At 36.6% G+C, this 25514-nt stretch overlaps 1 protein-coding gene across 1 annotated transcript in view; it reads left to right on the top strand.

The window, feature by feature from the left end:
* Window positions 1-19508, top strand: part of Hectd2 (HECT domain E3 ubiquitin protein ligase 2) — a 65518-nt gene extending 46010 nt beyond the window's left edge. Inside the window, exons 12-21 of the mRNA XM_090346276.1 lie at window positions 1806-1913; window positions 2838-2970; window positions 4658-4746; window positions 7727-7885; window positions 9202-9276; window positions 10567-10654; window positions 10744-10850; window positions 11895-12010; window positions 13493-13636; window positions 17267-19508. Of these exons, the coding sequence (XP_090202402.1) occupies window positions 1806-1913; window positions 2838-2970; window positions 4658-4746; window positions 7727-7885; window positions 9202-9276; window positions 10567-10654; window positions 10744-10850; window positions 11895-12010; window positions 13493-13636; window positions 17267-17387 (1140 nt within the window). The 3' untranslated portion in view covers window positions 17388-19508. The remainder of the gene's footprint in view (window positions 1-1805; window positions 1914-2837; window positions 2971-4657; window positions 4747-7726; window positions 7886-9201; window positions 9277-10566; window positions 10655-10743; window positions 10851-11894; window positions 12011-13492; window positions 13637-17266) is intronic.
* The last annotated feature ends 6006 nt before the right edge of the window (window positions 19509-25514 follow it).

Raw genomic sequence — 25514 nt, 5'->3', positions numbered from 1 at the left:
TGGCTGCCTAGGAGTTATACTATACAGATAAGATGCTCTCCCATATGCATTTCTCTTCAGTAAGAGAGAACTCAGTGAAGCAGTCCTTGGCGTTGGATATTGGAGTCATGAAGAAGGCTCTTAATTAAAGTATTTGGTTATAGTAAACAGTATAATATAGAATAAAATTGGAATTCCCAAATACCCTTAAGTTATATAGTTTTAATAGATAAAAATGTTTTTTATTTCCTCATAGTAAATTACTATGTGTACTTTAAATGCCTGAAATGTTTATCTTTAGTCTGCACAACTTGTTTCATTATTATTAAAGGATATGGGGTAGTCTGATAGAGATTACTTAGATAAATGAATATAGAAACATGTAAATTTTATACAATAAATGACCTACATTCCTTAGGTACGTTCCTTTTAGTACGTTGGTTTTTATATGCTTGATGATCAAATTTTTTAAGAGCAATGAGAAACATACTTTAAATTAGCTACACAATAAACCCAGGCGCAGTGGCTCACACCTGTAATCCTAGCTAGTCAGGAAGTTGAGATCTGAAGATCATGTTTCAAAGTCAGACCAGGCACTAAAGAACGTGAGACTCATATCTCCAGTTAACCACTAGAAAACGGGAAGTGTCACTGTGGCTCCAGGGGCAGGGCGGTAGTATTGAGCTGAAGAGCTCAGGGACAGCACCCAGGCCCAGAATTCATGCCCCGTGATCCACCAAAAAAAAAAAAAAGCTACACAAGCTACAGCTGTTAGTTATAGTTGAGTACATTTTCTTTAATATTTTCTCTATATGGGAAAACTTAACAGAGTTAATATTATATACAATTTGTTCACGCCTCTTCTCAGGTGTATCTTTCTTGTGGTATTTGCATGGTTTCATAGCCATCATTTTTAGTAGCTGTAGCTTCATTAGATTTCATTAGCTAGATATGTCTTGAGATATTTCACAAGCTTGCTTCTATGGCTACATCTGTGATAAATAACTAGCAGTATGTGACAAGAGGTCTGAATGTTAAATTTTTTTAATAATGTTGAACAGTTACTTTCTAAAAGTATATTCACTGTACTAAAATAGCTTAGGTCTGGGTTTATTATCAGAAGTACTTACCATGCCTTAAATATTCCCATTTTATATTTGTATTTATGAGGCAGAAAAGTTGATTATTTAAGAGATGAGGCAAATAGGAACTGTAATGCAATGTTCTTTATATAGAGGTCAAGTCATTTTTTTTTTGCCAGTCCTGGGCTTGAGCTCAGGGCCTGAGCATTGTCCTTGGGTTTTCTCAAAGCTAGAGCTCTACCACTTGAGCCACAGCACCACTTCTGGCTTTTTTCTCTGTATGTGGTACCAAGGAATCAAACCCTGGTCTTCATGCATGCTAGGCAAGCACTTTACCACTAGGCCAAACTCCCAGCCAGGTCAAGTCATCTTTGATCCTCCCTATGGATTCCCTTTGATTATCATTATCTCAGAATAATGCAAAAAGGCATTTTTACAAATCAAGATGTATATAATTAATTTTATGTGATTGTTTATATGAGCAGTGGCATAGGCAATAATTAAGGATCATGGCTCAAAGCCAACCCCAGCACTGAAGTGGGTGAGACTCTTATTTCCAATTAACCATTACAAAACCAGAAGTGGTGCTGTGGCTCCAGGGGTAGGGTGGTAGCCTTGAGATGAAGAGCTCAGGGACAAAGCCCAGTCCCAGAGGTAGGGCAGTAGCATTGAGCTGAAGAGTATTTATATGTTTTAAATGAAAGCATCGTATAATTAAAACTGAAAATGTTTGCTTTTATTTAGCAAAGTCTGGTGGATAAAGTATCTCGAAGACAGAGACCTGATATGAACATGTTATTTCTAAATATGAAAGTAAGGCGGACACATCTGGTTAGCGATTCACTTGATGAGGTATAATTTATTCCAAAATGTTAATTTCTTTAAATTCTCAAGTATGAATCATTACTTAAGTCTTAGTAAGCTATGTTTTTATTTCTATATGCCTCTTAAGTATATTTCCTTAAATTTTGAAGCCATACAGTCAGTTTTATATAACTAAGCTTTATGTTCATTTTTATGATTATTAATGGTTTGCTGTTAGTGCATTCGAAAAGGGCTAAGAACACTTAAATGAGTAACTCATGTTTCTTAGTATGTTACCCATTTTAGACTCACCCATCTCTGAGTTGATAGATGTGCTATGTAATTTATGCATGTCCTAGATTATCTGTAAAATTACAAGTCTGACGTACAGATTCTATTGAGCTTTCTCAAGTCCATATAAACACTGATGGTATATACACATGAAGTTCCCTGAACATAATGACTGGTCTATTTATCTGACTATTTAAAAAGCTAATATTTGAGAAATGTTTTGATTTGGTTTGGTTTGCCAGTCCTAGGGCTTGAACTCAGGGGCTGGGTACTGTCCTTGGGCTTTCCTCAAGGCTAGCACTCTACCACTTGAGCCACAGCCCCACTTCTAGCTTTTCTATATATATGATCCTGAGGAATTGAACTTGGGTCTTCGTGCATTCTAGGCAAGCACTCTACCACTAGGCCAAACTCTCAACCTTGAGAAGTGTTAAAAGAAAATTAAGTCTACTAAATTAAATTATTGTGGACAATAGGACATTGGAGGCAATAACCATGGACAGGACACTTGCCTATCTGTAAAACAAACACCTAGCTCACTGGCAAATTTGACATAGGTGGATGGATTGATGGGATTTTCTAAATTAGGTAAAGACTGTCTAACAGTTTCTCGAATCAAAAACAGTTGATTTTCTTTTCACTGCCTTTTGTTCTTTACTACTATATAATTTCTTCAAATAGTTAACCCGGAAAAGAGCAGACCTGAAAAAGAAGTTGAAAGTTACATTTGTAGGAGAAGCTGGTTTGGATATGGGTGGCTTGACTAAAGAATGGTTCCTTCTTCTAATTCGCCAAATTTTTCATCCTGATTATGGTAAGTGTTTAGTTTTTATGAATAGTATTTTTTCATAAGTGTTGGAGTAAAGTATAACTTATTTTTAAATGACTATGATTTTACATACTTCTTATGGACCATAAATGTTAATTCTTTTTTTTTTTTTTTTTGCCAGTCCTGGGCTTGAACTCAGGGCTTGAGCACTGTCGTTGGACTTTCTCAAGGCTAGCACTCTACCACTTGAGCCTCAGCACCACTTCCGGCTTTTTTGCTATGTATGTGGGGTACCGAGGAATTGAACCCAGGTCTTCGTGCATGCTAGGCAAGCACTCTACCACTAGGCCAAACTCCCGGCCCCCATAAATGTTAATTCTTAAATGACTATTTTTTAACATTCAAAAGCTCTTTGACCAAATTGATGATTAAAGTGTTAATTACCTGATTGAGAGTGCTACACAAGATATATTAAGTTTGAAAGTATGTATTTGTGAAGAAACCAATAGCTTTCCTGAATAGGCCAAATGCTTAAAATTTTAATGTCACTGAAATAAACAATATCTACAATCAATCACCAAAACTAGTTTGTGCTATACTAGTATTTGAATCCTCTATCATTAGGGAGTCATTGTAAGGAATGAATTTTTTAAATAAGGTTTTGAAATTTAAATTTTATTTAGAAGTTTTTAGTAGTTTTCTTATTTTTTCTATATCTTTTTATATTACACATTACAATATAGAAATAAATATATAAAGACTGGTAATGGGAAACAGAAATAGGGATGCTAAAGATATGTAACCAACCCAGATGTCCCTCAGTTGATGAGTGGATCAACAAGATGTGGTATTTGTACACAATGGAATTCTATGCTGCTGTCAGAAAGAATGACATCGCACCATTTGTAAGGAAATGGAAAGACTTCGAAAAAAATCATATTAAGTGAAGTAAGCCAGACTCAAAGGAACATAGGCTCAGTGGTTTCCCTCATTTGTCATAATCAGTAGAAACCTTGGGCCCTCCTAGCAGAGATTCACAATAGAACAAACTCTGGATATATAAGGCCATATAGTATGTCGCTAAATGTAAAGACCTCAGGATATAGAAACAAAAGCCATATAATGAGTGATTGTTGTCCTTAATGTACTATGTTATCTCTGATCTCTTTTGCTGTCCCTTGGTTATCTCATATTGTTACAATATTTCACCTTGTTATCTGATATATTTTATAATGCTTAATTGGTTATTTGAAATAGGATAGGGAAAGGGGAAATCAAGATGAGTGGGGGGAGGGGAGAAGGGAAATGGAGACCATGACATGAGAAAGGGTATCAATATTTGTGAAGTAATGTACCTTCTCTCTGGTGAATATAATATAACCCTTCTATTAATTACAATAAAAAATATATGAAAAAAATAGGGATTCTATGGATAAAATGAAATCTCCAGATAGCATGCAAAATTCATTATGAGTATTAACTTATAAATTATGTAAAATTATAGCTTTTATAAAAGTGGTCTTTGCCCTTTCCCTGTCCTCAGCTTAAAAAATAAAATGTTCTTTCTGTTTATTTAGCATGCATTATTTATATACATGGAGATTTGCAAATACTGGTCTATTAAAGAATCCTCTAGTTTTTAACGTGGAAGATAGTTTGATGTCATGTATATTTTTATAATTTTCATTTTTTAACCAATCATGTGAACAAAATTATGTTTTCTTGTTTTCAGGCATGTTTACGTATCACAAGGATTCACACTGCCATTGGTTTAGCAGCTTTAAATGTGATAATTATTCTGAATTCCGATTGGTTGGGATTGTATCCTTTAAACTTTCCACTAGGAGGTGCTACTGAACTAGACTACAGATTTTTTAAGTGGTAGCTGTGTTTTAGAAAAATAATATTTTAGAAAACTTGTCAAATAAGTTTTCTATAGTCTCAACTATATGTATTATCACCACTGTATAGCACTAGTGGTTTAATTAAAAATCTGGATTGTTATTTTTTCTAAAAATCTCTCAAAATATTAATTTATTTTTTACATGTAACCTAAGTTATCAAATTTTTTGTACATTTTAAAAAATCAGAATGTTTCCTATTCATTATTAACTTTTTCTGTTTACTTAATTTTGTGTTTATTTCCATTTAATAAACTGTGCTTCAAAGAACTAAACTTAGCTCTCTTAATATATTCCTAAATCCTGAGACATGAAGAAGACATGTTTAAAAATTGAAAAAATAGTGGGATGGGAATACTTAAAACATATAACATTATTTTGTAGTGTTTTTTAATTTTATAAACCATTTTTTCCAATCTCTGATTACTATCAGATGTTTTGTAGAAGGCATTTCTGCACTGGATTGTGTAAGTAAACAAGATGCCTCCACATTAACTTTTTTAATTCTGAGAAGTAAATTGTCTGTGGAAGAAAGGAGGGAAGAGTAAGTAAATAAGCAAGCATTGGCGATGCTTATGTCAAAAGAAGGGAAGAAATTCTACCTTTAAAAACACAAATGAATAAATAAACACCAGTGCACGATTAGCTGCTCTCAGAATCATTACATTCTTCCAAGAGAAGGTAGAAAATTTTTAAATTTTATTAAGGTAAGACTGGAAATAATAGGACAGTATAAGTTGGAAAAACAGTCTAAAAAATGACAGAGCAGTACGACATTGACAGTTTTTAAAGATACTACGAGAAAAAATAATTTAGAACCATCTTATTTAAGACTTTCAATCCTAAGGAATGTAGAAATTGAGGGACTAGATGGGTGGAAAATAGTAGGAAAGGAATGATACACGTTGAAAGAGTAAACTTATTTTGAAATTTGAATATATAGTCTATCTAAAAGGATTAAAGTGCTAAGTTCCACAATACCAAAGAATCCCATTTTAATTCTATCATTTACACTACTTACTTTGTGTTTAGCCTTCTTTGGAGGCTCTAGCCACTGCATTATCACTTATGTAAGTTCTTTAGGATTTTATATCACTCTTTAGAGTTTGGTGATATTTTTATTTACTTACATTTGTAAGAAATTATATCATCTATTATACTTTTAAAATGGTGCTGCACATAAAATTATGAATTTGACAAATACTTTCTTATGCAATGGATATTAGTTTTTATTGTCATAACCCAAAAGATTATTCTAAGCATATTTACATTTTTCATATTCCAAATTAAATAATTAAATTCAATATTATATTGTATTACATTATTATATGTTTAACACTCATCCACAGACCTGTAGAAATCCTAGTTTAAAAGTTGTAATAAGATTCACAGGAACACAGCTGTCCAATATTATAAAGGCTTTGTAAAGAACTATAACAATGTTTTGAAGGTATAATTGCCTATGGTACAATGAGCACTGGATCTAGGAAGGGACAGCATAGTTTAGGTGGGGGATTTTCTTTTCTCCTGTTTGCACCACATGGCCCAATAGATCCAGAAGAAAAGCTACCTCATCCCCATCCCTGCTTCAACTGCAGTATGCTTCTGCATGTGAGCGGCCTGTTACAAATCTGTCATCCTACTTCCTTACTGTGAAAGAAATCTGATTTCAGAATTGTAATATTTAAAAGTCTTTCGTGAAAATGTTCCAAGTTATCACCAGAGTAGAGGATCAAAGACTAACTTCAGTGTTGTGGTTATTATCAGAACATATTTTCAGTAATCTTCTAAACACTGGTCAGTCTTTTTATAGTTACTTATAAAACAGCATAACTATTTCTTAACTATCAGCCTTCATTCTGCCTTAGAAATATTGGTACTCAGCCAGGTGTGCTGGCTCATACCTATAGTCCTAGCTACTCAGAAGGTTGAGATCAGAGGATTGTGGTTCAAAGCCAGCCTGGGCACTAAAAATTAGTCTGTGAGACTCATCTCTAATTAATCATCAGAAATCTGGAAGTGGCACTGTAGCTCAAGGGATAGGGCAGTAGCCTTGAGCTGAAGAGCTCAGGGACAACGTCCAGGCCCAGAGTTCAAGTCCCACGACCGTCAAAAAAAAAGAAAAAAAGAAATATTGGTACTCTTCCAGTATTTTTAATTGTTTTGGGGTATATTCAGCCTATATGCTTATAAATTTACTTTTGTATGAAATAAATTATTTTTAAATGATTATGTGTATAATTAATTTCAGTATTATAAAATGTTGTCTGAAATCTCCACCCAGCAAATTGACATTATATTCTGCTATATAATTACTAAATAAAACACTAGACAAAGTGTTTAAGTATAACATCAGTAACTTTTTAGCTTTGACATTTAGAGTAAACGCAAACAAATGCCTTGAAATATTACTATTGAAGAAAATTTCATGCCCTATGAACTTACCAATAATTGCATATACATGTGCTTATTTATTTTAGCTCTTTTAACACAGTCTGCATTTAATTTTAAAATAGCTAAAATGGCTACTTCTGAAATTAGTGTTTTCTGAAAGAAGTTCTGCATAAACTTTTGCTGCAGCTTACAAAACCACCAATATGCTTGTTTAGATTTAGAAAAATTATATTAAATAATTTGCAGTGTCAAATAACTACTGTAATCTTAGGTAAGCTTTTCTAGGGTGATCATTTAACTCTATCAAAGTATACTTTTTTTACATGACATCTGGTAATCAAGGAATTACATTACATATAGTAGAGAGAAAATAAATGAAATAGAGGAAAGCAAATGTAGCTAATTAGAAAGTCAGTGTTAAATCTGGAAGAAATAGACTGATGCATAATTCAGAACTCATTTGTTGCCATGGATTTATGTTAATGCTTAACATTTAGTATGCATAGCTTATGGGACTAGCAGTTTATAACAGCATTACCTTGGATATTCGTTTCCCTCCCTGCTGTTACAAGAAATTATTGAGCCCTCCCACCGTTCCTGATGATCAAAATACGCCAGTCGGCGTCTGCAGTGTTACCATTGATGACTTATGTCAAATTATGCCTGTAAGTATAACTTATTAACTTGTCCTTTAATGTCTCATCTATGTAGTCCTTTCCCCTCAGATGCTGTTCTTTTTAAATGGTTTCCTTCTACTTTAAAAGTTACTCCATTCTCACTTAGTTTCTGCTTCCTATTAAGTTCTATACTTTTAAAGTCTGGAGGTGACAAAATTCCAATTAACAATCAAAATAGAAAAGGTAAGTTAGACCTTTCTTATAGTCACTCACACTGCAGCATGCCTAAACTCTTTAAAAATTAGTAGAACAATCTGAGAGATAGTAATTTGAAACTAAACTCTGCCACTTAGTAGCTTTGTGAACTTGGATGAGTTACTTAACCTTTCTTGAGTTCTAGTTGTCTATGCAAACATTAGGCTTTACTAATAATTAAAACAAATAATGACAATCATATCAAATCTATAACCAGCCTAGATTATATAAAATTCATTTTATTGGAACGAATATTATAATTATATGAAGTATATGAGCATTCTGACCATACTGTTTCTTATCTTTTTTAATAAAAGTATTATAAACTTTGAATAATTTTATGTGTTTGCTGGTCCTGGAGGTTTAACTCAGTCTATGTGCTGTATCTTAGCTATTTTGCTCAAGACTAGTGCTCTACTACTTGAGTCATAGCTTCACTTCTGATTTTTTTTTTTTTTGCTGGTTAATTGGAGATTAAAAATATCATGGACTTTCCTGCCCAGGTTGGCTTCAAACCACAATCCTCAGTACTCAGCTTCCTTAATAGCTAGAATTATAGGCATGAGCCACAGGCACCTGGAAAACTTTGAATAATTTTAAAAATACTATGTTGTCTTTTTAAGTTCTTATTCATGGGTAAGTTGTTATAAAATACAATATTTCTTCCTCTGTTCTCATCTTGTACTTGAGAGAAGAGGACATAGTAACCAAAAGTATAAACTACTTAACATGTGTGATCTCTCCATTTTGTGTTTAAAAGCTAAAAGTCCTAAACTAGCATTCTTGTGTTTTTTCATGAAACATTACAAATTTATAAACAATAATATAGCACATACCTTTGAATTGTGGTGGAAACCACATTAGAGTTCTGCATAGTGTGCTGCTTAAGAATAAACTCTAGAGTTAAACAAGCTTTGAAATGGATAGTTTCCTCTTCTATGACCTCTAAGATTTTTAGATGACAGAAATTGATAACAAACATTTTGAGTTCTCAAGTATTTATTTTGAAATCTGAGTTTAACCATTATTCACATGTAAATGAACTATAGTAAATTTACTTGAAGTACTACTAATAAATATTAAAAGACATAACAAATTTCTTTTTATAGGAATTGGCCCATGGCTTAAGTGAACTTTTGTCATATGAAGGCAATGTTGAAGAAGATTTCTATTCAACCTTTCAGGTACTACTATAGATGTTTGTCAGCCATATATCTAATAGATGAAAAATGTCATTTATACTAAACATTCACCATTAGAAAAGATGAACAAACCTGTTAAAGAATGTTAGATTGATAGGGACACCCAGGAAGATAGAAGTAGATGAGAACTTGACAGAATTGCTTCAAGCTAATCCATGAGATACTCCCTTGATTCAGCTTCTCAAAATAAGTCTCTCCTGTACTGCCACCACAAGAAATAGAGTTGAATCTGATGGACCAGAGTAAAACACTGTTATTCTTACTCTTATTATAGTTAGAAGTTATAGTGATCTGCATAGCTCTAAAGACCTGAGTACTGGGGCTATGTGGCACACAAATTAAAGCATCTAATTGTATTTTACATACAGGATTAAGGCCTTATTATTATTATTATTTTTTGCCAGTGCTAGGCTTGAGCTCAGGGCCTAAGCACTGTCCTTGGACTTTCTCAAGGCTAGAGCTCTACCACTTGAGCCTCAGCACCAATTCCACCTTTTTCCTATGTATGTGGTACTGGGGAATCAAACCCTGGTCTTCGTGTATGCTAGGCAAGCACTCTACCACTAGGCCAAACTCCTGGCCCCTAAGGCCTTTTTTTTTTAACTCCATGATACAAAAAGGATGAGGGAATGGCTCAAGTGGTAGAATGCAATCTAATAAGCCCAAAGCCCTGCATTCAAACTCTAGTACTATAAACCAACAAAATGTCACAATAGTTGAGCCTTTTTGTAGTTATCTTTTTTTTTTTTTTTTTTTTTTTTGCCAGTCCTGGGCTTGAGCTCAGGGCCTGAGCACTGTCCTTGGACTTTCTCAAGGCTAGAACTCTACCACTTGAGCCTCAGCACCACTTCCGGCTTTTTTCTATGTATGTGGTACCAAGGAATCCAACCTGGGTCTTTATGCATGCTAGGCAAGCACTTTAACCACTAGGCCAAACTCCCGGCCCTTTTTTTTTTTTTTTTTTTTGCCGGTCCTGGGCTTGGGCTCAGGGCCTGAGCACTGTCCTTGGACTTTCTCAAGGTTATCACTCTACCACTTGAGCCTCAGCACCACTGCCAGCTTTTTTCTATGTATGTGGTACCGAGGAATCGAACCCAGGTCTTAGTGCATGCTAGGCAAGCACTCTACCACTAGGCCAAACTCCCGGCCCTGTAGTTATCTTTTTGATGGGAGAAGAAAATTGTTCTTTTTAAGTTTTAGAAACCTGTTCAATTGAAGCCTGTTATTATAGCAGTGATATAACTAATATGCTATTATATTACTTCACATCAGGTTTTTCAAGAAGAATTTGGAATAATTAAGTCTTATAATTTAAAGCCAGGAGGTGATAAAATTCCAGTTACCAATCAAAATCGAAAAGGTAAATTAGACACTACTTTTAATTAAAATGAATTAGTGTCTATTTACCACTTATCCTTTCTATATAACAGATGTACAATTGCTTTCCAGAATATGTACAGCTTTATACTGACTTCCTTCTCAACAAATCTATCTATAAGCAGTTTGCTGCATTCTACTATGGATTTCATAGCGTATGTGCTTCAAATGCCCTAATGGTGAGTTTAAAACTTTACATTGAGCTTTCAGTTAGGTTTGTAATGGCATAATGTAGACAAATATTTTAAAGTTAGAATTTATAATTTAAATCTTTTCTCTTAGAAATAGAGCTAGAAATAAACACAGCTTTCCCAATTGATTTGTTACTTCTCTAAAGTTGCTCATTCACTTCATTTTTTTCCACTTCTGCTATCAATATAGGCCATTAAAAATTTTTCCCCTGAGGCTACATGTCAGTAGCTCACACTTGTAATCCTAGCTACTCAGGATGCTGAGATCTGAGGATCATGGTTTGAAAGCGAGCCCAACCAAAAAAAAAGTTAGCAAGACTTATCTCAAGTTAACCAGGAAAATGTTGGGGTGGAAGTGTGGCTTAAGTGGCAGGGCATCAGCTATAAGTGAAAAATCTAAGCAAGAACACAAGGTCCCGAGTCAAGCACTGAGATAGATCACCCTACCTCCCCCTAAAAAAGACCAATTGTTCCAGCTTACTACAGGGGATCTGAAGTTGCTATAATCCTAATGAGCTAGGTTGGAGACAAAGATTGAGGGGATCATTATATATAGTTCAAGGCCAGCTGAAGCAAAGCATTCACAGTACCTTCATCAAAATTAATAAAAGCATAAACAGAATCACAGTCCAGCTGTTACAAAAATAATGAAAGCCAAGTTGAGCTCGGACTCATGCTTGAATCCTAGCTACTCAGGAGGCTGAGATCTGAAGATCAAGGTTCAAAGCCAGCCTGGGCACAAAAGGACCTGAGACTCTTATGTGCTAGAAAACAGGAAGTAAAGATTGGTTCAAGGATAAGTCTAGTGCTTTACCACTAGACTTGCTCTACCACTTCCATCTTAATTAGGGGTAAGAGTCTCATAGGCTTTTCTGCCTGGGCTGCTTTGAACTTCAGTCTTCAGATTTCAGTTTCCTGAGTAGCTAGGATTCTAGGCGCAAGCCATTGGTGACTAGCAAAAGGAAAAAAAAACTCCCCTCCAAAAAAGCAACTAACATTTTAATTACTACATTGGTCAATAATTGTTGACAGCTGCTTCGTCCAGAAGAAGTTGAAATTCTTGTCTGTGGAAGTCCTGAACTGGATATGCATGCTTTGCAGAGAAGTACTCAATATGATGGCTATGCAAAAACAGACCTAACTATTAGGTGAGTTCCTTATGCTTCTGATGGTGGAGCTGTAGGAAATACAACAAAATAAAAAGTAATTCACTTATTTATATAAATCTGTAGGAAAATTGTATAAGTAGCTTTCTACTTAAAGGAAGTAAAGGGATTTTACTTAAAAAATAGCTTTGTGTTGTAAAGTTTCACGGATGCCATATTTATATATGTATATACATATATACTTATATATATATATATACACAATGGAATTTTATTCATCCATTAGAAAGATTGATGTTGTACCAGTTTTTTAAAAAATAGAAAGATCTGGAAATAATTATGTTAAATGAAATAAGTCAGACCCAGGCAGATAAAGGGTGCATGTTTATAAGCTAGATTTAGCTTATAAACTTCTAAGTAAATATGTTGGGTGGTATGTAAATGTGCACAAATGGATTAACTGAAATATGGTGGAGTTAAGGGACAACGCAAATAGTGTTATTCCCAGGGCCGGGATTTAGCCTAGTGGTAGACTGCTTGCCTAGCATGCACAAAGACCCAGGATTTATTTCCCATACCACATACATAGAAAAAGCCGAAAGTGGTATTGTGCTCAAGTAGTAGAGTTCTAGCCTTGAGAAATCCCAAGGACAATGCTCAGGCCCTGAGTTCAAGTCCCAGGACTGCACCCCTCACAAAAAAAGTGTTATTCCCTAAAAAGGCTAAATCAGCACTCAACAAAATAAACACCAGGAGGTAGGTACTTGAAAGATACCGAGTGGGGTTAAGGGGAAAGGTAGAAGAATGAAGAGCAGAAAGGGGGAGAGTGTAATCAAAACTTCAGTGCAGGGCCAGGAGTTTGGCCTAGTGGTAGAGTGCTTGCCTAGCATGCCTCGGTACCACCTACATAGCAAAAGGCCAGAAGTGGTGCTGTGGCTCAAGTGGTAGAGCCCTAGCCTTGAGAAAATCCAGGGACAGTACTCAGGCCCTGAGCCCAAGCCCAGGACTGGCAAAAAAAAAAAAAAAAAAAAAAAAACTTCAGTGCATATCCTATAAAATTAAGAAGAGTAGAAAAAGTAAAGGATGGGACAAGTAGGGGAAGGAGGGAAGAGAATATTGAAAGGAGTGATATGGATTGAGATACTTTTATTTTCATAAACTGCTTGGTTAAATGACTTTTTTTATGTGCATACTAAAAGGAAATAAAATAAATATCAGTGAACAAAGGCTCTAAATTATCCACTCTAGGACTACTTCAGTAATGTTATAGAAAGTTATTTTATGGAATGTTATTTTAGAAAAAAAAATCTGATTCATAAAATCTTCCTTTAATTTTACATTAAGTTTACCTTTTCTATCTTTTCTTAACAATTTTGCAGTACTGGGATTTGAACTCAGGGAAGCAGATATTCCTTGTACCCCAGTCCATGGATATTACATATGATTAAGAAACCTTTTTCGCATTTTTTGTTAGAATTTTTTAAGACTTTTGCCAGAATATTTGGTGTAAATTTTCTTTTGTAGATACTTTTGGGATGTTGTACTTGGATTTCCTCTTGATCTTCAAAAGAAGTTGCTTCATTTTACTACCGGAAGTGATAGAGTACCTGTAGGAGGAATGGCTGATTTGAACTTCAAAATCTCAAAGAATGAGACCTCGACTAACTGGTGAGTTTCTGGATTATAATTTTATTTTTAATCTGTAGTTGTTTGCTAATTTGGAGTTAGAGGGGCCAGGAGTTTGGCCTAGGGGTAGAGTGCTTGCCTAGCATGCATGAATACCGGGGTTCAATTCCTCAGTACCACATACATAGAAAAAAGCCGGAAGTGGTGCTGAGGCTCAAGTAGTAGAGCTCTAGCCTTGAGAAAGTCCGAAGACAGTGCTCGGCCCTGAACTCTAGCCTAGGACTGGCCAAAAACAAACAAACAGAAACAATCTCCACATACGACTTCCCTGTAACCCAGCCATGCCTCTCTTGGCAGCTACCCAGAATGTTACAAGCCAGGATATCATAAAGACAATTGCACAGCCATGTTAATTGCTGTACTTTTCACAAGAGCCAAATTATGGAAACTGCCTAGATGTCTTGGAGTAGATAAGTAGCCCCCAAAACGTGGTACATATACACAATGGAACTTTATTAGAAAGCATAAGACTATGTCATTTGTAGGAAAATGGATGAACTTAGAACAAATCATGTTAACTGAAGTAACAGCTCAAAGAGACAAACGGTGCATGTCTTCTCACATATGTAGAAGCTGTATCTAAAATATAACTGGACATGGTAATTTATTCATGACTCTAGGCATTTACCCATAGTTAGACCAGAGGAGGATACCAGTAAGGGAGGAACCTAAAAGCATAGCTCTTCTAAACATTTAAAAAATATACTATTTATCAAAACCAATTCCAGGAACAGGAAATATGGGATACTTACGTTGTTGGTGGTGGGGGTGATACGTTCTTATTTTTTTAATACTTTTCTGCATCTTGGGGGAGGGAGGGGAGTGAAGCACAGAAAGTAAGGAAGGAACTGGTGCTGGTGGCTCATGCCTGTAATTCTAGCTACTCAGGAGGCTGAGTCTGAGGATCGAGGTTCAAAGCCAGCCCAGGCATTGAAGACCATGAGATTCTTAGCTCCAGTTAACCACTAGAAAACCAGGAGTGAAGCTGTGGCTCCAGGGTTAGGGTGGTAGCCTTGAGCTGAAGAGCTCAGGGACAGTGCCCAGGCCCAGAGTTCAAGCCCCAGGACTGATAGAAGGGGAAAAAAAAAGAGGGTCCAAGAGTTTGGCCTAGTGGTAGAGTGCTTGCCTAGCATGCACAAAGACCCAGGTTTGATTCCTCAGTACCACATACATAGAAAAAGCCAGAAGTGGTGCTCTGGCTCAAGTGGTAGAGCCCTACCTAGCCTTGTGAAAGCCCAAGGACAATGCTCAGGCCCTGAGTTCAAGCCCCAGGACTGACAGAAAAAAAAAAACTGGTATTTTGTAATTTTAGTGCTACAGGGCCTTTTTCTTACCAGGCACTCTATCACTTGAGCCATGTCTGTAGCTCTTTTTGCTCTGGCTATTTTGAAGTACAGTCTTGTTTACCCCCAGACCAACCTGGACCACAGTTCTCTCCCATTTACACCTCCATGTAGCTAGGATGACCAAAAGCACACAACCACCACACCCAGCATTTCATTGGTTGAGATGGGGATCTCATGAATTTTTTGCCCCAGCTGCCTTAAACCCATGATTCTCTCATCTCTGCCTCTGCATGAAACACTGCTCCCAGCTGGAATGTTTTATATTAATTATCTTGGATCTACCCATCTCTTCCTGACCTGTATCAATAAGATAAGATATACATTGTCCACATTTCAAGGGAACAAGTAAAGCCTTATTTAAGACCCACTTGCCTTTCTGCATCCCTCCCCTTAAAAGGGAGTCATATTTTAAAACTCCCTTAGGGCAAAAGGGGAAGGCAAGAGCCTTCAGTCTTCCATCATGTAGGCTTTCTTTCTCTGTCAAAAAAAAATACTGTTATCAATTTTAAAAAGATAATCTGAATAGTATGTTTTGATACAAAGGTGACATTGCATGTGAGCTTCATCATTTATTATTTCAATGATTATTTAATTGAGCTCACGTGGCTTACTTATGACTATAGACCAACACATAGGATTCCCAGTGGGAACCACACACAGTCTAAATATAGCTTACTATGAAAGACATAATGACATTGTAATCTGACCCAGTTAACAGGGTACCTCAAGAGACAAGAACAACACTCCAACTGAAGAATTTCCATTCCTCTTATGAGGCCTCCCATTGAAAATGTGTAAGATTTTTGTTAGCCCACTACTGTGGCTCCTGCCTGTAATCCTAGCTACTCAGGAGGCTGAGACCTGAAGATCGTGGTTCAAAGCCAGTCCAAGCACTAAAGTCCCTGAGACTCTTGTCTCCAGTTAACCTCCAGAAAACTAGAAGTGGCACTGTGGCTCTAGGGGTATGACGGTAGCCTTGAGCTGAAGAGCTCAGGGACATTCAGGCTCAGAGTTCAAGCCCTACTACCACCCCCCCCCACCAAAAAAAAAGGATCTTTATTAAATAACGATGTTAAATCTTTATGTATAGGCAGCACCGGTTTTGAAGTCAGATTGGCCTGAAATTGACTATCAGGGCTGTAGCTTTTCTAGCTGCATAACTTTGAACAGATCACTTGGTCTATATAGTCCACCGATTGTGTGTGTGTGTGTGTGTGTGTGTGTGTGTGTGTGTGTCACTGGGCTTGGCTTCTGGTCCTGGGCACTGTCAGCACTACAGCTTAAGGCTCCCACCCTACCCTAGGGCATGGGCATTGTCCCTGAGTTCTTTCAGTTTAAGGCTACCGCCCTACCCCTGGAGCCACAATGCCACTTCCAATTTTCTAGCGTTAATTGGAGACGAGAGTCTCATGATCTTTAGATCTTTTGTGCCCAGGCTGGCTTTGAACAGGAATCCTGGGATCTCAGCCTCCTGAGTAGCTAGGATTATAGGTGTGAGCCACCATGCCTGATTAGTTCATGTCTATTTTAACCCCAACCACTTTGTAGTTGCTTTGACATTTAAGTGAAAGTGTTTGTCCAAAGCCATGTTTGTCATAGACCAAGCACTAAGTAAACAACAGCTGATTCTGTGAACTCTTCAACACAGGATTTTCTCAGTTTAGACTTGTCAGGCTATTTTAAAATCTCCTGGTATACCTCCTATTTTCATTATTAACTTCTTTGAAAGCTTCTCCATTCTATGGAGTTCATAAAAACTGAAAGGAGAACTGGAAGGGTCTGAATACGTGTAGAAATCCTGCAGGGAGATAACAGTGTCTGTAGTTACATGTGCATCAAGGGCAACAACTTCAAAAGCATGGCCGTCTAGTGTTTTTTCACAGTCAAGGCTGGAAGTTAGTATTATTTACTACAACAACCTGTCATAATGATGAAACAAGTAAGATGTGAAGATAGTTAAGAATCTCAAAGTTCCCTAGGTAGTTAGCAAATGAAGCAGTAATGAAATTCAGATATGACTCCAAGCAAATGTTTTCGAATGAAAGTTTCCTGAGAGCAGAGCTATTTATTGTCTTGTCGATGAGCATAACTTTAGTGTCTAGGATGGCACCTAATACGTAGCTTAGCACTCAACAAATATGTGTTTAATAGAGTATGAGTCATCTGTTAGAATAGTAAAATGGATTGGAATATATCTGGTGTTTTTAAAAGACGTTTTGTTTACACTTTTAAGATTTAGTACCTCTTTTAAACTTATCTTTCATAGGCTACCTGTGGCTCACACCTGCTTCAATCAACTCTGCCTTCCACCCTACAAGAGCAAAAAGGACCTGAAACAGAAATTGATCATTGGAATTTCAAATTCAGAAGGTTTTGGACTTGAGTAACCTAGCAGACTTGAAATATTATATTTTATATGTAGCATTCACTTCCCTCTTATTGTGCCTTTAACCTTTTTGTGTTTCTGTCTCAAGATACTTTCACAAAGTTCACCAACTTTAAAATAATGAAGCTTTTTTAAATCAAATATGAAATGTTTAGTGAAGGCATGATTTTCTAAAAACACAAAAATTTCTTGTGTGAAGGAAAAACCACATGGCAAAGGCAGGTGTGGGTCCAGTTCTTTTTTATAGCACTTTATTGTTTTCCATAAGTAGTTTGTCACAGGTGTTCCACTGGGAAAGCAAGGTGCAGTGAAGAATACATCTATGACATAGTTAAGCCCAGTGGCAGATTATGTGCTCCTAGCACACTGTAGCAAAGTAAGTAGCTACATTATCTTTAATATAAGGCATGTAGCCATATTTTCATATAGAGGTAGACAACAGTATAAGTGCACATGAAGTTTACAGGGTCTTTTGATAATACTGGTTTAGGGTCCTATATGATTCTTTTCAATTGTTGCTGAAAAGCATGTAAATAACTACACAATAGCCTAAGAAAAATGGAATTTTGATAGTGACATTTATTGCTAAAGATTTATTTTTACAAAGTAAATTCAGGGTTTTAGATGTGTATACAGCTTTTACAAATCAATAAAAAGATGATTGTATAAGAGTATTTTCAGACTAATTGGATTCAAGGTTATATTCTTTTAAGTATTGTTAGTCTGCATGCACATTGGCAGCAAACCAGTTACCTGAGTACTCTGTAATATTTGTATAATGATCATTTCTTCTTAAAGATCAAGATACTAGAAAAAAATCAGATCTGATTAATCACTGATGAACTAAGCCAATTACAAGCACAAAAGAACTGCTTTTATATATACTTTGATAGGTGTACAAGACATATATAAATTCTGATCACCAGTTGTACTGAAGCACTAATTTTTGGAAAAGTAGGATAAAATATTTGACAAAAGTGGATACAATAATAGCATTTGTGTCAAAATGATATAGCTTGGTGTAACAAAAAGCTCAACATTTTGGCTAAAATGTTTGTTGCTCACTGGATTTGGAATGTAGTAATTTCAAACATACCCTTGTTTCTCATTTCTCATAAACTAGCATGTAAAAAACACTGCCCTTTAAGTCACAGTAATTTTTTTAATTTATAGCAAATGAAGCAGTTTTATTAGCATGTTACAAACATTTTTGGATTGAATTCTCTTATTCTTTAATAGTTTTTCTTCAGAAAACTCTGAAGCTGTATTTGCAATAATAATGAAACCAGCATTTAGTACCAGCATATGATTCATATGCAAATAATACTTCCAAAATTGTTTCCGAGTTAGACCAGTCCCTTGCTACTATACTTCCTGCACCAAGCTAGCAGAATTCTTCAAGGGTGAAGGAACTAACCAGCTTGTTTTCCTACCGTTCTGAAGTCAACTCCTCAATCTTTGAGGGAAAGGCCTTCACTTCAGTTACTATTGTCGCTGAGATGGAAGTGACTCTGCTCCTCCACTTGGTATACAGGGTATTTCTTCTCCAAATTCTTGGAAAGACTAAGGGAGTTAAATGCATATTGATTTGGTTCAGTTTTATTCTGTTTTTAATCCATATGCAAATAAAACTGCTTCTCTCTTAACACTGCTTGAACTAGAATGTAAGATGTTTAATGTAGGTTACTACTAACTAATAAGCACAAAAGAATCATGTATAAGAAACCAGATTTTAAGTGTTTTAAGTAAATGTAAACAAAGTTTTTATTTGGTAGAGATGACTCATGGAAAATAGTGTTGGCCTGGTCTGCATGTTTAATGAAGTGCTTGTATATTGATAGCTATGTCACTTTTAAGTAAGATGTTCACAAGCAAGCCAGATATTAAGTGACAGTCCATAAATAACTGGAGGATTATTGTTATCTGTTAAGTTGAAATTTATAAATCACTAAATTGTACATTACCTTTATTTATTTATGCTATTTTTGGTTTACAGTGTAATAATACCTCATTTAAAATTTAAAACCACTACTGTTACATTTTGTTAATTTAAACAGCTAGAAAATTCATGTAGTTACTTTTTTATATACAATCTGTTAATGAATTCTTGATTTTTGTATCTGCCACAGTAAATTAAAGCATTGCTCAGTATTTATCAGTATTTATAAAATGCCTTGTCCTTCTTTTAATCTCTCAGTCATTGACTGAAAGTGCCTAACTGGACCAGGATCCCTTCTTCCAAGATCTCAGCCTCCCAAGTAGCTAGGATTATGAACCATCAGCACTAGCTTTTCATTCATTTTTCAATTAGCATATATTAGTCATATAAAAAATGTCATATTTCCATGTAGACATAAAAGTATACTTTTTTAAAATACCAGTCCTGGGGCTTGAACTCAGAACCTAGGTGTTATCCCTGAGCTTTTATTGTTCAAGACTACCACTTGCTCCACAGTGCTACTTTTGGCTTTTTGCTCTTTAATTAGAGGTACATCTCATGAGCTTTCCTCCTTGGGCTGGCTTTAAACTGCAGTCCTCAGATTTCAGCTTCCTGAGTAGGACAGTTGTAAGCCATGTATGCCTGGTCAGAATGGTGTACTTGTAAAAAAGCTTTGCTTGGTTGTATATCCATTCTTCTTTTTCCACACCAATTTTTCAAACTGTGTTTTGTCGGTTATTTTATTTTGCTACTTACTTTTTTGAGCTTTTTCTATATTCTGGGTATTATTCCTTTACCTCTTAAATAGCTGACAAATTTTTTTTCATATATTTTTATTGTAATTAATAGAAGGGTTACATTATATTCGCTGATAGAGAAGGTACATTACTTCACATACATTGATACCCTTTCTCATGTCTTGGTCCCCATTTCCCTCCCCCCAACCCCTGCTGCTCATCTTTTTTCCCCCTTTCCCTATCCAATTTCAAATAACCAAATACAAATATATCAGATAACAAAGTGAGATACTGTAACAATATGAGATAACTAAGGGACAGCAAAAGAGATGAGAGATAACATAGTACATTTAAGGACAACAATCACTCATTATATGGCTTTTGTTTCTATATTCTAGGGGTCCTTTCGTTTAGCATCATACTATATGGCCTTATGTGTCTAGGTTTTTCTCTATTGCAAATCTCTGCTAGGAGAGCCCAAGGTTTCTACTGATTATGACAAGTGAGGGAAACCACTGAGCCTGTGTTCCTTTGGGTCTGGCTTACTTCACTTGATATGATTTTTTTCGAAGTCTTTCCATTTCCTTACAAATGATGCTATGTCATTCTTTCTGACAGCAGCATAGAATTCCATTGTGTACAAATACCACATCTTGTTGATCCACTGATCAACTGAGGGACATTTGGGTTGGTTCCATATCTTTGCTATGGTAAATAGGGCTGCAATGAACATTGTTGTGCTAGTGGATTTAGTATGTCCTTGTTTCTGGACAATTGGGTAAATGCCAAGTAGTAGGATTGCTAGGTCATAGGAGAGGTCTATATTTGGTCTTTTGAGGAACTGCCATACTGCTTTCCATAGTGGTTGAACAAGTTTGCACTCCCACCAACAGTGTAGTAGTGATCCCTCCTGGCCACATCCCCTCCAGCATCTGTTGTTATTAGTTTTCTTGATCCTGGCCATTCTAACTGGAGTGAGGTGAATCTCAAAGTTGTTTTGATTTGCATTTCTTCTGACAGATATTTTCTATAAATTAGTTTCCTTCATCATGGAAGAGATTTATTTGTCCTTGAGTTATGAATAATAGCTTTGCTGGAATGAGTAATCTTGTAACTTAAAATGTTCTTTTTCTCTTATCTCTAGTGTTTTAACTAATATGGGGTGGGGGGGCCTCTGTTCTGCTCTTGTCTGTTTGGAGTCTTGAAGACTATCGTAGCTAGATGGGAAGTTTTCTGTGATTAATTTATTGAATGTTTCTTATGCTTTAGCTTATGCCTCTTCTCTTTCTTTAATGCCCATAATTTGTGTATTTGGTCTTTTAAATGGAAATCCCAGAGTTTTTGTATATTTTGTTCTTATTTCTTCCTTTTTTAAAAATCTTTATCTGACTTTTCTGTTGCTTTTCTATATAATGCTCTGTCTTCCTTTGATTCAGGCTGCTGGAGAGACTTTCCACTAACTTCTTTACTTAAGGAGTTTTTTATCTTCAGACTTCCATTTGATTTTTTCAGGATTTCTATATCAATTCTTCTTTCATGTCTTACATGAAATTCCTCATTTTACTTTATCTATTTACTTGTATCCTTCCTGAGTTCTTTTAGTTATTTATTGTATCCTCCAAGTTAATTTAATTGTTTATTTGTATCCTTGACTTCTTTTGTCTCATTAATCATTCCTATCATTTTTGAAGCTCAGTATTTGATATTGCATCCCTCTCAGTTGTTTGTGTAGCTGTTGTCTTTTTGAGGTGCTGTCTTTTTTCTTTGTTTATATTTCATGTTTCCACATTAAGATGTGCTCATATGATGTCCGTTCCTTATGTGGGGTTTTTAATCATTAGGATTTCTTTCTATCGTTTTTTTTACACATTCTGGAAGTACTGAGTTGGAAGGGTTAATGTATCCTTTCACCCCACTGGCCTAGAAATATGTCAAAAATTTGAAATCTAATATCAAACCAAATACCTATTAACTTTATCTAACAATCAATTATGCAATATATGAAGGTAATTAGCATTTTCATGTGGCACAGTATAAGGTTAGTCTAGCTTATTTATGTAAGAGTTTAAAAATAGTTAAAAATTGGGGCCGGGAGTTTGGCCTAGTGGTTAAAGTGCTTGCCTAGCATGCATGAAGACCTGGGTTCGATTCCGCGGTACCACATACATAGAAAAAAGCCGGAAGTGGTGCTGAGGCTCAAGTGGTAGAGCTCTAGCCTTGAGAAAGTCCAAGAACAGTGCTCAGGCCCTGAGCCCAAGCCCAGGACTGGCAAAAAAAAAAAAAAAAAAAGTTAAAAATTAAGCAATAGGGAGAAAAATGAAGATAGGGAGAAAGATTATGAAGTATGAGGACTTCAGGTAAACAAAATGCAAGTGTATGAAGAAAATAGTTCAGTTATTATGGAGAAAGGTGTAGTTGTCAAGGGTTAAAAAGGAGTCAAAAAGTTAAGAATAGGAGGCTGGGTGTTTGGCCTAGTGGTAGAGTGCTTGCCTAGCATGCATGAAGACCCTACCCCTGAGCCACAGAACCACTTCCAATTGTTTGGTCGTTAATTGGAGATAAGTCTCACGGACTTCTGTAGTATGGCTGGCTTTGAACCATGATCCTCAGATTTCATAGCTAGGAATACAGACGTGAGCCACCAGCACCTGGCTAAATATTCTTTCTTGAGATGAATTTATATCTGTTGGGCTTTATCAGCACAATGTATCCTCTCCTCCAATCCCTAGTCATCCGCTTTCTGTCTACAATTCTGCATTTACTTAGGACCCTGAACTGAACCATTGTGCGGGCAGTGTTCGGTTATGGATCAGGGAAAGCCAGGCGAAGCAGGACAACTTCAGACGCTGAAGTATTCGGTTAAGAGTTCAGTGGAGCAGTTCCAGACATGGCAAGTAGCTGTTGGAGTGGGTGCAGGGATCTCTTATGAACAGCTAGTAGGCCAGAAAGCACTTGGCCACTCTCAAATCCTTGCCCTGTCCTGCTCAAGAAATCTAATGGCAGCTCTGGCTTATCCACAGCAAGCTTTACCTTTTCCACTTAGAGCTCCAATTTAATGTTTTGTTTGGAGAGTGAAGGGCAAATAGCTACTATCACTTATAAAAATAAATACACTAGTGAGTTGGGCAGTGAGTTTAAAGCTCTAACCAGCTGAGTTTCTGTGACCTTCTTTCCTTTGTCTTGGAATAGAGATTCAGATGCTGAATTCTAGCAACTTCCTGTACCAGTCCTTTGTCTTGGAGTAGGGACCTAGATAACTACTGGTGGCTTCACTGAATACACACACACACACACACACACACACACACACACACACACACACACACACACACACACACACACACACACACACACACACACACACACACACACACACACACACACACACACACACACCGGTCAGGGGCCACATATGAGAGCCCTTAACTTGTCCACTTAGCCAAAAGTTTTCCTAGAGATCATATTGTGTCTGCCCTTGTGGCTTGACTAGAAGCAGCACTATTGATTCACCCATTCATTTTTCAAAGGGTGAGGCTTTCAAACAGGTATTTGCACCTGTGAGCCAGGATGACCTCACTGGCCCTCAGGACTGAGGGACAGATTTTTTGTTGTTGTTTCAGGTGGTGAGGCACAGACACCAGCCAGACCCTGGACAGTGCCTTTGGCCAGGCTTGCCAACCTGCACTTCATTCTTGCAGTATTAATTTGTTCTCGGGATGATCCACTTGGGTGGCTCTTGCCAGAAGCAGAACAGTAAAACAACACTGTGCTCCAGCCAGGAACAGTCACAGGATGAAGCAGATCTGCATCGTGCTATAAACAAGATTTTTTTCTTGGTTTCTTTCAGAGATTTATAATCTGGTAATTTTTTTCCCTCAAATGCTCTGTCCTTTTATTGGTACCTTCTGCTAACTAACTAACTTACTCCTTTGACCTTGAAGATCTATACCAGAGATTTTTGTCTAGTTTGTGGACATAAAAGGAAGGTAGGGCCTGTCAGCATCTTGAAAGGTAGCAAAATTTTCAAGCACAATCTTGTGTTGTGTTTCCAGTTGCCTATAGGCCAAGTTCCATATGTCTTATTTGCTTTCTTATTTGACTGTTCTTGTCATAGCAGTGTTTTCTTCTGATCTCCTTGACTTGTCATCATTATGGTCACTTTGTCTTTCTTCTGTTTGACATCCATGCCATCAAATTGTCAGATTTGATCCTTCATCCCATTTCTACACCTGCTTCTTTGGGTTCAGTGTACACATTCCAGCTGACCTCCCTGAATGTTCACTTACCATATTGTTCTTGTCCTAAGGTCCCTTAGTTAGTTTTTGTTAAATTATATTTTTGTATTATAACCCCTCCACCAAGAATCTGAGATGTATTTGGTGTTTATTGGGCCAGCTTTCCATTGCAAATCCTAGCTGGAACTCTACTCTCATGATTTTGCATGATTTATTTTTGACTCCTAATACCTTCTTCAAAAGGAATAGATCCTTTACTTCCTCCTCAATACATTGCTTGTTACCATTCAGGGTCAGGCTAGTACTGTACCATTTGAGGTGTTTTTCTCATTCCTTTCCAACACAATATTTATCTCTCTTCATTTTTCAAGTGGAATGAATGAGCATTTTCAAGTCCACATGGTTAAATATGTGCATAACAGCAGCTCAAGAAAGAGGTATATCCTCTGTCTCTACTCAGCATCTCAAGCTTTTAGGTATATAAATTTACACAAAATCAGCTCTTGATTAGGTTGAAAAAATGAAAAACTCACCAAGTTAGTGAAAGGAATTGATCATCCTGCCCATGGGTATGTAGCTCATCTTGAATTTGTAGCTTGTTGCACTGACTCAAACAAATATGCTCTCACCCTGTCAAGATCTCAGTATACCAGTCTGATGTCCTGGGAAATACCTTCCTAAGGAAATACCTTCTAGGCCCCTCCCCCATGTTGCCATCACTCTACTTTAACCTTTCCACCAGCACTACATAAAGTCTAGCCTGCCTTCTCCAATAACCAGGCGGCTCACATACCAAGTAAAAGTGAATGATGGTGGCCATTATTTGGACCTGGCCTAAAACAATACACACTACTTCCATTAATATTGCACTGGAGATACCTCAGTCATACAGTGTTGCAGGCTGGAAACTTAAAAATAAGTCTTTGATATTGCTGGTAGTGGACAAAGTTCATTAGGAATCTCAATACCTATGAAAGAAGAAGGGAGAAACAACTGGGTAGAAGTCAAACTGGCAGATTTCTCAACTAAAGCAATGGCCAACCCAGTGAGGAGCAATATTGAGGTGACCTCTATGGAGCCAAAATGGCTGTGTCTCCTAGAGAGGTATTCCCTTAGGGCTGTGAAATGTAGCAAGGCAGCTGAGACTGTAACTGAGGCTGACCTTGACTAGATGATTGACACTTTTGCTGACTGCCTTCCCTGCAGTTGAGCAGCGC

Source organism: Megascapheus bottae, chromosome 15 (genome assembly GCF_031878675.1).
Source record: "Megascapheus bottae isolate mThoBot1 chromosome 15, mThoBot2.hap1, whole genome shotgun sequence".
NCBI classification, from domain to species: domain Eukaryota; kingdom Metazoa; phylum Chordata; class Mammalia; order Rodentia; family Geomyidae; genus Megascapheus; species Megascapheus bottae.
This window is presented reverse-complemented; position numbering and strand designations above follow the sequence as displayed.